Raw genomic sequence first — 13730 nt, 5'->3', positions numbered from 1 at the left:
CTTGGGACATAAAGGGTTAAAAACCTATTGCGTAGTACTCCATCATTCACAGGAATTAGTATTTCTTTTAGGCGTTGGACACTGCAGATAATAATCAAGTTCAACCGCAAAAGAACTTTTTTCATTTAATACAACTTTATTTATATCAGGTTTGTCTTTAGCAACCACATTGTAACAATTCCAATACGATATATAAAATCTCTTGTTCCAGTTTCGTCTAGTTTCCTTCTCTTCGCTTATAATTCATCATCACATTCATTACTAACAGAACAGAACTATCGCTGTTATCACTTTCGATTATTAATTAAAGCATCCTCTTCTTAATGCAAATAGCCGTTTTGAAGAATCACTTTTAGTTCTTGAGAAATAAATTTTTGTAATAATCATCAATTTTTTCGAATTTTGCAATTTTCGCCGATTAAGTTTTAAAAATTCGTATAAAATCCAGTTCTTGGAATATGAGTATGAAAATTTCCCAAAGTGTTAATAAAAGTGTCCTCTTTCTAATAAACTACCCCATTTTGAAAAATAACTTTTAGTTTTTGAGAAAACAACATTTGAAGTTTTGATAAAATTTTCAATGTTGCAATTTTCATCGATAATTTTCAAAATTTGCTATAAAATTAATTTCTTGAAGGATCCTTGTGGGAATATCACCAATTATTAATTAAAGTATTCTTTTTTTAGAGTTGCTTCGTTAGTTAAATCAGCATCAAAAAAGTTCATTTTGTATTTTGGATCCAAATAAGTTGACATATCTTATTAATTTCATTTTTATTCAAATATCGCAATAATGTGGCAATGTAGGCCAGATAGATGTGCCTGATAACCGGCTTTTCGCAAAATCACTATCCGTTCCATCACTAATTTTAATGATTCCAACAACAACAATATACAGGGTGTCCAAATTTCGATGGGTTTGCAGGGTATCTCAGTTATTATGAAAGATAGAAAGTTGCGGCTTTCGCGAACCTGAGCTACTTTTTTGTGAAACTTACAATGGCGCAAACCAAATTTTCATAGCCCTCTTCGTTTTTGATATACAGGAAGTGTTTCAAAATTTACGATTTTCAGACACCTCCTGTATCCCGGCTATCCGGAAACGTAAAATCGGATTCTAATAGATTTTTTCACGTAGAATCCAATGGTGCACGTAGAATTTTTCTAGTCATCACGGTTTTTGAGTTATAAAGAGTTAAGTATTTTAGAAGTTGAGTATTTAGTATTTGAGTTGTGTTTATAACTCAAGAACCGTGATGACTAGAAAAATTCTACGTGCACCATGGGATTCCACGTGAAAAAATCTATTAGAACCCGTTTTTACTTTTTTACTAAGTTTCCGGAAAGCCGAGATACAGGAGGTGTCTGAAAATCGTAAATTTCAAACACTCCCTGTATATCAAAAACGAAAAGGGCTATGAAAATTTGGTTTGCGCCATTGTAAGTTTCACAAAAAAGTAGCTCAGGTTCGCGAAAGCCGCAACTTTCTATCTTTCATAATAACTGAGATACCCTGCAAACCCATCGAAATTTTTTACACCTGTACAGTATGTCCAGAAAAAAACTAAAATTTGCTGCCTTTAAACTTTTACATTGTTAAGACACTTTTTTAAGACTAGCCTTTTGGTCTGAACAGAAACTATCGATATTCATTTGTTTCTAAGTTATTAGCGCTGCCTTCTGTTTTTTCTTATGGTGGCTATATTAGATTTTTGATTAGTTAAATAGTCCATAAAAAGAGCTTTTCAATCATGTATAACATGCCTAATAAATCGTTATTTATACCAGAGATATAAACATTAACACATTAACTTATGTATTAAAACATTAACTTTATGCTGGTGCTATACCAGACATTTGTGGCACCTCGTTCTAACAGATTTACAAACCCTACGCAATGTGTTTGATGAGTCTCTCGTGGTTCAAAATTAAATATTTCGTTCTTAGTGGCACCCCACAGATAAAAAAGTCAAGAGGGGTAAGATCGGGTGATCTCGCAAGCCACTGTTCCATGATTTGTAATCACTTTTTCGTTAAAGTTTTCTCCTAAAAAAAAATTGTGCATCACTAGTATTATGGGCTGCCTTCTTGCTGAAACTAAATATTTTGGATGCTTTCGGGGTTAACAACTTGTGTGATAGCAGGCATAATTTTGTTTGTTAGTAGCCTTAAGTATCTGTCACCAGTTAAATTATTATCAAAGATAAATGGACTTTAAATGATTATCGAAAATGAAAAAGACAAACACTCAAAAACACAACAAAGATGTAAATAAAGGTAAGTACCAAGCAAACCACACCAAACGTTAAACTTTAATGTATATTAATAATTAATATATATGTAATTAATAATATATTAATAGACTTTGAAATCTCCTTTGATTTACCAAATGTGGATTTTAATAGACCAATAATGATAATTGTGCCTATTGAACACTCCACAATTGATAAACCGTGTTTCATCTGTCCAAAGTACTTTCCTAGCAAAATCAGCATCGTTTTCAGATTTTTGTAGATACCCTCTGCTAAATTCTAATCTTCGAGTATGATCATTATCGCTTAAACCTTGCACTATTATTGGTTTAGACGAGTTGTATTTTTTTTTCTTCAACGTACTATGAACAATTCAAGAAAGAGTTCCAGTTCTAAAAGAGGAGTGAGTTCGATCATGAGTTGGAGTTCAGTGAAGAACCAGAAAAGGAAAGAAGTACCGAGTTGAGGAGTATCATCGTTGGTCGATATCATGGTTGCAACGATGACTTGTAACCCTTTGTGGGTGATATTATTTAACGATTGTACAAATTACTTACGTTCTATTTGTTTTATATGCCTTATTTTATATTTTATTTTGTAGTCTCTTTTTCATAGTATTGATAATTAAAGTAAAGATTAATAATTAAATTTTCTTTTATTTTCTATGTTTTAGACAAAATCAAAAAATTGCGTGTCAAATCTCAATTTGCTGAATACGCATTGCACACCCACTGGTCAACGTAAGAGATATTGAGAGTAGATATTGTGCATAGTCTTCTAGAAAGAAATACGTTTTACCGAAATTTTTAGTCCAGTGTCATACTAAAAAACCTGGTACCATTAGGACGACTACAACAAAGTTTGTTACATGCAGATGAAATGTAGATTTTTTTGATTTAAAAAAATTTGCATAAAAATTTACCTGCAATAAAGTTCCTTATTCAAAAGTTAAATTTATTGAAATAATTTCATCATTGTACTATATTAGATATTAAATTTCCATCAATGGTATTTTACAACGTTGGCATTTCAAAAAGCCAATTTTGTCAAAAGCCTTGAAAACAATTTGACCATTAGTTATTATTGTAAAATGAAAAGCTCATCATTGTAGCATTCTACTGCTTAAGTCTCAGTATATTTCTTTCAACAACAAGACTTCTGATATAATACAAATTTTTGGTATTTATTAATGACATGTGTAGCTGCCTGCCGCAAAGCTCGAAAGTTATACTTTATGCGAATTATACAGCAATTATAAATACCCGCCCTAATTACAATACATACTCTTATCTTGGTTTGAAACTAATACTCTTGCGATGAACGCGTCCAAGATTGAGTCATTCTACCAAATCTCACTCAGCCTGTTAAATATCTTGAAGTGATGCTTGATTTCAGACTAACGTGGGAGGCTCATGTGCTGAGCTTGGCCAAGAAGTTAAATAAGTGTATTTCTGCAATTAGAAATCTGATAAATTCTAAAATTTTCTAAAATTCGGCCGGATATTAAAAACCTATTACTTAGTACTCCACCATTCACAGGAATTAGTATCTCTTAGGAGTTGGACACTGGAGATAATAATCAAGTTCAACACCAATAAGACTTTTTTCGTTTAATACAACTTTATTTATTATTAGCAACGTCATTGTAACAATCCCAATACGATATATAAAATCTTTTGTTGCAGTTTCGTCTAGTTACCTTCTCTTCGCTTGTAATTCATCATCACATTCATTACTAGCAGAACTGTCGCCGTTATCACTTTCCATTATTAATTAAAGTATCCTCTTTTTAATGTAACAAGTCGTTTTGATAAATCACTTTTAGTCCTGGAGAAATAAATTTTTAAAATAATCGACAATTTTTTCGAATTTTGCAATTTTCGTCGATTAAGTTTTAGAAATATGTATAAAATCCAGTTCTTGGAATATGAGTATGAAAATTTCAGAAAATGTTAATAAGAGTGTCCCCTTTCCAATGAACCAACACGTTTTGAAAAATAACTTTTTGTTTTTGAGAAAACAATATTTGAAGTTTTGATAAAATTTTCGATGTTGCAATTTTCATCGATAATTTTCAAAATTCGCCATAAAATTAATTTCTTGAAGGATCCTTGTGGAAATATAACCAATTATTAATTAAAGTATCCTCTTTTTAATGCAAAAAGCCGTTTTGAAAAATCACTTTTAGTTTTTGAAATGATCGATAATTTTTTTGAATTTTGCAATTTTCGCCAATTAAATTTTAAAAATTCGTATAAAATCCAATTCTTGGAATGTGAGTTTGAAAATTTCCCGAAGTGTTAATAAGAGTGTCCTCTTTCCAATGAACCAACACAATTTGAAAAATAATCTTTAGTTTTTGAGAAAACAATATTTGAAGTTTTGATAAAATTTTCGGTGCAATTTTCATCGATAATTTTCAAAATTCGCTATAAAATTAATTTCTTGAACGATCCTTGTGGAAATATCACCAATTATTAATTAAAGTATCCTCTTTTTAATGCAAAAAGCCGTTTTGAAAAATCACTTTTAGTTTTTGAAAAATAAATTTTTGGAATAATCGATAATTTTTGCGAATTTTGCAATTTTCGCTGATTCAGTTTTAAAAATTCGTATAAAGTCCAGTTCTTGGAATATGAGTATGAAAATTTCCCAAAGTGTTAATAAAAGTGTCCTCTTTCTAATAAACTGCTCCATTTTGAAAAATAACTTTTAGTTTTTGAGAAAACAACATTTGAAGTTTTGATAAAATTTTCGATGTTGCAATTTTCATCGATAATTTTCAAAATTTGCTATAAAATTAATTTCTTGAAGGATCCTTGTGGGAATATCACCAATTATTAATTAAAGTATCCTCTTTTTAATGCAACAACCCGTTTTGAATAATCATTTTTAGTTTTTGAAAAATAAATTTTTGAAATGATCGATAATTTTTTCGAATTTTGCAATTTTCGCAGATTAAGTTTTAAAATTTTATACGAATTTTATGCACTTCTTAGAATAGGAGTATGAAAATTTCGAAAGAAATTTTCCGAAGGGGATGCCCAATATCCGGCTTTTCGCAAAATTACTATCCATTCCATCTCTAGTACCTACATATTTGACACTTTGATTGTCATTTCAAAGATAAAAAATTTTTAAACATTTTCTTAAATATTTTCAGTATGGTTTGTCTTAGAAAGATAAAATTTGGCAAACAGTGCAATGTTATCATAAGAAATCATTTAACATCACTTTTAAAAATATGCAAACACGGGATCAATACTATACAGATGTTCACAAAGGTTATTTCCTCAAAACTTTTTTATTATCTATTTCATTTTGAAATTATTTGACTCTTAAACATTTTTCAAAAAAAAGCCTAGTCAGCTCCCATTAATTGTATTGTATTTTTATATTGTCCTTTTTTCAGTCTAATTTCTGTATGAATTTTGTACTTTTTTGCTGTGCTATATATACCATGTGACAAGTGTAAGAGAAGTCTTTCTTAATAATATTTTTACCTGTAATAATATCTTAACATGAATAGGCATAGCCCCTAGTCACAACCATGAAAGAAAAACAATCTGTAAACTTTTAAATCCAAATTATTGCATAGTAGATGTAAGGAACTTGGTTCAAAATAATTCTTAGGTGACAATATATAGAAAGTTACTGCAGGAACTAAAAATTTGTTATGTTTATGTGCTTTACCCCATATCAATTACATATTTCATTTAATAAACTGTTCTAAAACAATTTATTCATGCATATTTGACTCTAATTGTCTATATATGTCAAAATAATAAAAAATATCCCTACACCTTCTTAAATAATAATAACTTAACTAAATTAATAACGTTCAGACAATAAAAACCAAAATTTTTTTAAGAATTTTATTTTTTTAAAGTTATTTTATAAAACTTAAGCAATGAACTCATATTGTATAGGAGCCAACCAGACAGGATCCTCTTTACCACTAACAATATGAGCAGGTCTTGGTTGAGCCGGTTGTCTCTTCAAGCAAATCCTCTCACCCTTTTCTTTAGCTTCTTTACGCAACTTCTCGTTTTGTTTGACACGTTGCAAGAAGTCTTGACGACACTGCGAGTGCCTAACATGCTCAATACGGATGTTAATCCTCTTTGGGATGATTTTTCCTCGAACGCGCTTATTTACAATGACCCCTAAGGCGTGAGCCGTGACGTTGAATACTCTTCCGGTTTTTCCATGGTACACCTTATGTGGCATACCTTTTTGGATGGCCCCATTACCTTTTATATCAACAATGTCGCCCACTTTGTACGTTCTCATATACGTGGAAAGTGGGATTACTCCATGTTTACGGAAACGACGTGAGAATAAATCTCTCGTACCACGTCTATAACCTTTTGAGTTCGTCATGTTGAATTAAAACCTGAAAAATAATTAAAAATTAATATTAGTGAGGTTAGATTTTTTTTTGATTGAGGTTATGTTTACCGCGTGTTGGAAAAATGTAATTAGACAAGTTAAAAATTATTAGTAAGTATCGATTTAAGTTGGGGATAGGTTTTTAAGTTAATTTAGTATTAAATTTGTTTATTTGTTATTGATTAAACAATCATTTATTGAGAAAAACTTACCGTTGAATTGACAACGTGAAATCGTTGACGGAAAAGAAATGGCCGACTTTTGTTTAGGTTGTGGCGCCCTCTTTAGTAAATTGTATCTTAATATTTTATTTAAATTAAATTATTAATTTTAAAAGGGATTACTCGTTAATAAATTAAATTTTAAATCTAATCATTAACACATATTTATTAATATACTAATATATTTAAAAATAAATATTTATATTTTAGGGATTTATTTTTTTTAGGTTTATCTATAATTTGAAAGAATTTGACATTTGACATAACCTAAGAAAAATTAAAACATGTCTAAAATAAGAGAAACTTTAGTTTCAAATTGCGAAAAGAAGTTTGTTTTAAAAAACTTATCGGAACATAAAGTAATTTCTATTAGCTTCTTTAATTTAATTTACTTACTTTTTTTTCTGTTAAGAGATTAGATGGAAGAGCATTTGAAGAATTTCGCGCAATAAAAATCGAATTTGGGAAAGATTGGGGCTCCTGCCATGTAACTTTAGGCGAGACGAAGTAATTATTTAAAAATACGAGTATATTTATTCATTACCATTAAAATTTTAGAATTTTAGCTCAAGTATCGTGCGAAATCCAACAACCAAAAGCGTCACGTCCCAGCGAAGGCCTACTCAATATAAATTTGGAATTAAATCCTTTAGCTGCGCCTCATTTCGAACCTAATCGCCAATCGGATTTATCTGTTCAATTAAACAGACTCTTAGAGAAAGGATTAAAAGATTCAAAAGCGGTGGATTTGGAATCTTTGTGCATTAAAGTAAATGAAAAAGTTTGGTCTTTTCGAGTGGATATAAATGTTTTAAATCATGAGGGGAATATTTTGGATGCTGCCTCAGTTGCTGCATTAAGTGCATTAACTCACTTTCGAAGACCTGATGTAACTTGTGAAGGGGAAGAGTTTATTGTGCATAATTTTGCTCAACGAGATCCCATTCCTACTGTGATTCATCATTATCCCATTTGTATTTCATACGGGGTTTTTAATAATGGGTAAAATACCCATAAAATAATAATAACATTTTAATATTTTCTTTTTAGCGAGATAATTTTAGCAGATCCAACTTTATTGGAAGAAAATGTATCTCAAGCACAATTATCATTATCCTTAAATGCTTATAAAGAACTTTGTGGAGTCCATTTAGGTGGAAATGCCCCAATTGGTATTGAATCTATCATGAAAACAACAAATAGTGCTTCAAAAAGGGCTAAAGAGATTATTGATTACATTAAGAAAAGCATTGAGGAAGATTCTATAAAAAGGTTGTGCTCTAAACTTGAACATAAAAGAAATTTATTTATTTTTTTGATTTTTAGGAAATCTAAACAACATATTGGATTTAATCAAACTCTTTATAATGACACAAACGTTTTACCAACATTGGCAAACGAAGAATTAACTAAATGTTTAGATAAGTGGTCAGTAAACAAAAAGAAGAGGGCTAAAAAACGAAGAAGATCTAACAATGATGATAATAAATATTCTGAAACAACAAACTTTGAAAAATTGGGTAAAAATGCTGTTGCTTTGATACCTTGTGATGATGAAAAGAATGATTGGGTTGTTAGTAGTGATGAGGAACAAGAAACTCCGCAAGTATCAGTTAAAAATGTTAAAAAGAATAAAAATCAACGAAAAGGTAAATATTATAGTCTTTTTTATTTAAATTTTTTGATTCACTGAATTAATAAAAATGAAATGTTATGTAATTTGATGAATTTATAGACGAAAAGATGGAGCTTGGTGATAGCGAAGAAGAAAATGTGGTAATTCTAAATCCAACTCAAAAGAAGGAACGAAGAAAGAAAAAATATTAAAATCTGATTAAGCAATTACAATTCTAATTCTTTACTGTTGTATTATACACTGTTTTAATATAAAACAACAAATGTTTGTGGCGAAATTTATTTTATGATTTTTTTTTTAATTTATATACATAATTATTCACTTTCACTGTTATTTTAAATGGAATTCTATGGTTTTTATTACATATTCAAATTCTTCATACAAAAATAAGTTATACAGGCTGGTCCATTTAACATGAGACAAGCGATTATCTCGAAAACGGTTCATTTTACATCAAAATGAATCAGATGAAAGTTCTTCTGTGCGAAGGGGAATCGATATTATTTTTTAACCTTGACCTTATTTTAAAGGTCCCAACCAATTTTTTTAAATGGCACCCTATACAGGTGTCTCACGTAACTGGTTCGTTAGAACTTTTTTAGGTTCCAGTATTCGTACAGTTTTGAAATTTTGGTAGTATGGGTTGTTCAGTCGGAACTTTCGATCTAAAATATTTTCAAGATGGCTGCCACTTCCGGTCTACCGGAAGTAGACTATAACTTCGTTATTTTAAATGGAATGCTATAATTTTTATTGCACCTTTTAATTGTACGTAAAAAAAATATGTTGACTTTCATAAAAGTTATTGGTACCTAGCGTTTTTCGTTTTCGAGTTATTTTGATTTTAAGGTTTTTTTGGCAAATTTCACCATCCTCTTTAAAACCCTATATCCCAGCCAACGTTCATTCAAAAAAGCTCTAAATTGGCACAATTACTCTTCAGATGCTCTCAAATAGATTGTCATATATTGTATCAGAGTATCTTATACAGGCTGGTCAAAAATTGAATTACCGTTTCTCCATATTCAATGGGGAGAAAGTCGAAAATTTTAAATGGAACGCCCCATATTTTATTAGCCTACACGAAAGGGAATTTAATTCTCTACAATTTATCTATAAACATTCCTATATCTATTTATTGTATGTTTCGAATATGTTTCTCTCATATTCGTAAATTTATCAAAACATGCAGGAAACAGTTTGTATTTTTATTAGAAGGCCATGACATTTTGACAGTTTTTTGTTTAATTTATTTCTATTACTATTTGTACTATTAACTACGATTGATAATCTTTTAGTTTACTAGCTTTTACTTACCAAAAACAACAAACAGAAACAAAAAGTTAATGACAAAAATTAGATTTGAATAAAAATATAAATTTGTTATTAAATTGAATTTGGAAATGCAATAAAATACGATAAAATATTTATTTCGTTGTCTTCATCACTGATGACCGGAAATATGCGATTTCTTTTGGTCTCGATATATCCAGAACTAAGAAATTCTTTATCAATTTTTTGAAAATTTTCCTTGTGATGGGCGTTAGGTTTGTTAGACATCTCTCATTAAATGTTCTACGCGTCCTGTCCAAAAGTTTATTACATTCAATAATATATACCAATGACAACAATAATACAAACAAGGATATAAAACTGTCAAAATTCCATAGCTTTCTAATGAAAAAACCTGCATTTGGCAGGTTTGATAAATTTACGAATATGAGACAAACTACAATAAATAGATATGGGAATGTTTATAAATAATTTGTAGAGAATTAAATTCTCTTTCTGATAGGCTAAAAAAATATGGAGCGTTCCATTTAAAATTTTCGACTTTCTCGCCATTGAATATGGAGAAACAGTAATACAATTTTTGACCACTCTGTATAGGATACTCCGATACAACAAATGACAATCTATTTGACAACATCTGAAGAGTAATCGTGTCAACGTAGATCTTTTTTGAATGAACGTTGGCTCAAATATGGAGTTTTAAAGAGCATGTTGAAATTTACCAAAAAAGCTTAAAACCAAAATAATTCGAAAACGAAAAACGCTAGGTACCAATAACTTTTATGAAAGTCAACATATTTTTTTACGTACAATTAAAAGGTGCAATAAAAACTATAGCATTCCATTTACAATAACGAAGTTATGGTCTACTTCCGGTAGACCGGAAGTGGTGGCCATCTTGAAATTATTTTAGATCGAAAGTTCCGAATGAACAACCCATACTACCAAAATTTCAAATCTCTACGAATAGTGGACCCTGAAAAAGTTCTAACGAACCAGTTACGTGAAACACCTGTATATTTTTATTGTAAAATCTGAATCTGTGGATAAAAGTAAAGTAATTCAAAAAAATTAGGAAATGTTACTGTGTGGTTTTGCCAGTACAACGGCAAAACATCTTTTGAAAAAAATTGAAACTTTTTCAGAAACAATTAACTAACGTTTATAATGAAGCAAGAACAAATTAGATTTATGAATTTTTAAACATTTTCCTACCCACTTCGACACATTGTTTTTAGTTCTTAATTCTTAGAATACTATTTAAGAATGCTCAACAAAAAAAAATCCAGAAGAGGTACATCGGGCAACCTGGCTCGTCAGAAATCCCTTTGGAAAGAGGTCTAAATGATTCCGACATTTCTCCGCCTTTGTTAATTAGATAATAGAATAACGCATAAAAAACAAGAGTTCGTGGAACTGCTTATGTCAACATTTTCAGAATATCGCTATCAGAAACTTAACTGGTTGAATTGTTTTAAAATGTAACAGGTAAAACTAAATTTGCATAAAAACTGCTTGGCAACAAATTCTGAATTTATTCCATCGTTTTACATTAAGGCAAAGTGTTTAAACTAACTTAGTTTAAATCATGGATACTCTAAGTGTGGCAGACAAAGTCGAAATGATTTTTATTTATGGAGAAAGTGGCAGAAAAGTTGCTGATAGTATAGCTTTGTATCGAGAACGTTTTCCTGATCACTGGAAATGTGGAATCAAGAAAAAGGACTCGGTGAGCAACAGTAACTACGGAAGAAAAGGAAATTGCGGTATTAGCTAGCGTTGAGGTAAATCCTTAAGTTAGCACTCGACGACTGGACCTGGACGGAATATCGAAGACCAGCATTTTAAGAATATTAAAGCGCAACAAGCAGTGCCACCGCGTGCTCATCAGCCGCCTGTGTGCAAACTTAAAAACGCCGCCCCCTCCCACAAAAGTTAAAGAAGGAAAATATATAAGAAATATTCTTTATTAAGTAAATTATAAAATGTATGTTAAAATAAATTAACACATATTATTTACTCGTCTTGCTTTTATGCTTGCAACATTTTTAACTAATTCACCTATATCTATGCTATCCATAATATCATTTTCTATGGATATTATCGATAAATCTGTTAAGCGCTCTTGACTCATAGATGACTGTTAATCGTTCAGTGATAGAGGACAAGGTGGTATCTAATATGGCAAAAAAGAAATTGAATTTTAAATTGTCTTTGTTAGTAAGGATCGGCTCATCATGTGACTCATATTCAAATTGTTTTTTCTTTTTTCTTCTCCGAACATCTGGAAATGTAGGTTCCACATCTAAACTTTCAGCTATGTTCTTTGCAGAATTCACAATTAATTCAAATTTGTCATCTGTCCGATAGTCCTTTAGATATAGTGTAATTTGCTCGATGGATTCTAGAACGATTTTCATGTTATATGACGGATCTTGCATCATTTTATTGTTTCAAATGATATCTTAGCCGCATCGTTCATATAGTCCTTGTCCAGTAGTACTTTCAACTGCACAAAACCCCAAGAAATGTTCATGAATTTCTCCTGTATTTTTATTGTGATACACAAATCTAATAACAATGGTCAATTGATCGATATGGCTTATATTTGGGGTAGTATCGATAATTATCGAATAATATTTTGCGCTGTGAACCATTTCCAAAATCTATTTTTTTATGCTTTCGGCCATTAAATAAATTATTTTATTTTGTATACCATCTCCTAAGTAATGCGCAATATTCTTTTTGTCAGAGGTTTGAATACGACGTAAATGTTCAGCCATCACGTTATATAATTTTTTTGATGAACCTCTAATAGCTATACATTGTTGGGATAAATACTAAATTAAATATATTAGACGTTCTATAACAAATTGCCAATATTATTTTCGGTAGTATATAATCTTTGCTCTATTGCATCAATCGTAGTATTTTGTACTGTTTTTAAAGTGTATAGCAGTTGTTTCGTGTTTTTTTAGTATTTGTGATAAGTGTTGCCAATCATTACAACCTAACTCACTATTAAGTTTTGAATTTAACGCATTATCAAATAATTTATAATAATAGCAAAAAACAGAACGGTTTGATATTGAGTATAGCAAATAATTTCTGTTAATTTTTTCTCCATTTGAAAGTGTCCTGATATAATACGTTTCAGAAAATTTACGACCCGAACCATCTTTTGGAAAATTATATTTAATTATTTGACAAGGAGAATTTTCTACTAATATATCTCTTGTTTTAATAGATAGAATTTTTGGCCCAGAACCTGCATCGTTTGCATCAAAACTTAAAGTAGACATTGATAGCATGGATATATTAGAACTAAAAGCTATATTTCTTTCATCTTCAACTGTTTGTTCAAACTTCTGTTTCTTGCGTATCTACTTTCTTATCTACTTTTCCTATTTGTTCGGATTGCTCTGATATTAGAGGAGCATCAGTTTGAGTTGAAACTTTTTGTTTTTTTTTATGTGCCAAACATTTATTTAACGAACCAGCCAACTCTTGATCAATTTGTAATTGTTTGGCTTTTCTTTTTCTGCAGTGAGCCACTGATAAAGTTGTTGGCTTTTTTTTTCTGACATCTACAAAGCCACAACATGTTATTTAATGGTCTTTAAAACTCGGAACGAGTGTATTTATTTTATATTTAATATTCAAGAATAATTAATAGAAATACTTAATTACATAACTATAAATACTTACAATTTCAGAATTACTATTAAGATAATGGACACAAGAGCACTTTTGAGGATTTCTATTTACTTATACGGAAACAAATACAAATTTGAACTTCACTTAGCAATAATTCGGTCTTTACGATACTATAATGAAAGGTGAACTGAAGAACTTTTTATTCCGAAATGCACTAAGGACTAAGCAATAAAATTTAGAAAAAAATATATACATAATCTTTGTTAGATTTTATTTGTA

At 30.1% G+C, this 13730-nt stretch overlaps 2 protein-coding genes across 2 annotated transcripts; one reads left to right on the top strand and one right to left on the bottom strand.

Moving 5' to 3' along the window:
* Positions 1-6103: 6103 nt before the first annotated feature.
* Positions 6104-6919, bottom strand: LOC111421402 (ribosomal protein L21). Its single transcript, XM_023054545.2, has 2 exons — positions 6857-6919; positions 6104-6648 (listed from the first exon to the last, which is right to left on the bottom strand). Exon 2 carries the CDS (start codon positions 6633-6635, stop codon positions 6156-6158), a length of 480 nt encoding a protein of 159 aa, XP_022910313.1. The 5' UTR covers positions 6636-6648; positions 6857-6919; the 3' UTR covers positions 6104-6155.
* Positions 6920-7109: 190 nt separating this feature from the next.
* Positions 7110-8782, top strand: LOC111421403 (exosome complex component Rrp45). The gene is made up of 6 exons (XM_023054546.2): positions 7110-7224; positions 7278-7372; positions 7424-7867; positions 7916-8137; positions 8192-8514; positions 8601-8782. Exons 1-6 carry the CDS (start codon positions 7150-7152, stop codon positions 8690-8692), a joined length of 1251 nt encoding a protein of 416 aa, XP_022910314.2. The 5' UTR covers positions 7110-7149; the 3' UTR covers positions 8693-8782.
* The last annotated feature ends 4948 nt before the right edge of the window (positions 8783-13730 follow it).

This window comes from Onthophagus taurus, chromosome 11 (genome assembly GCF_036711975.1).
Source record: "Onthophagus taurus isolate NC chromosome 11, IU_Otau_3.0, whole genome shotgun sequence".
NCBI lineage: Eukaryota > Metazoa > Arthropoda > Insecta > Coleoptera > Scarabaeidae > Onthophagus > Onthophagus taurus.
Note: the sequence above shows the minus strand (reverse complement) of the source record. Positions and strands in the feature narration are given on the sequence as shown.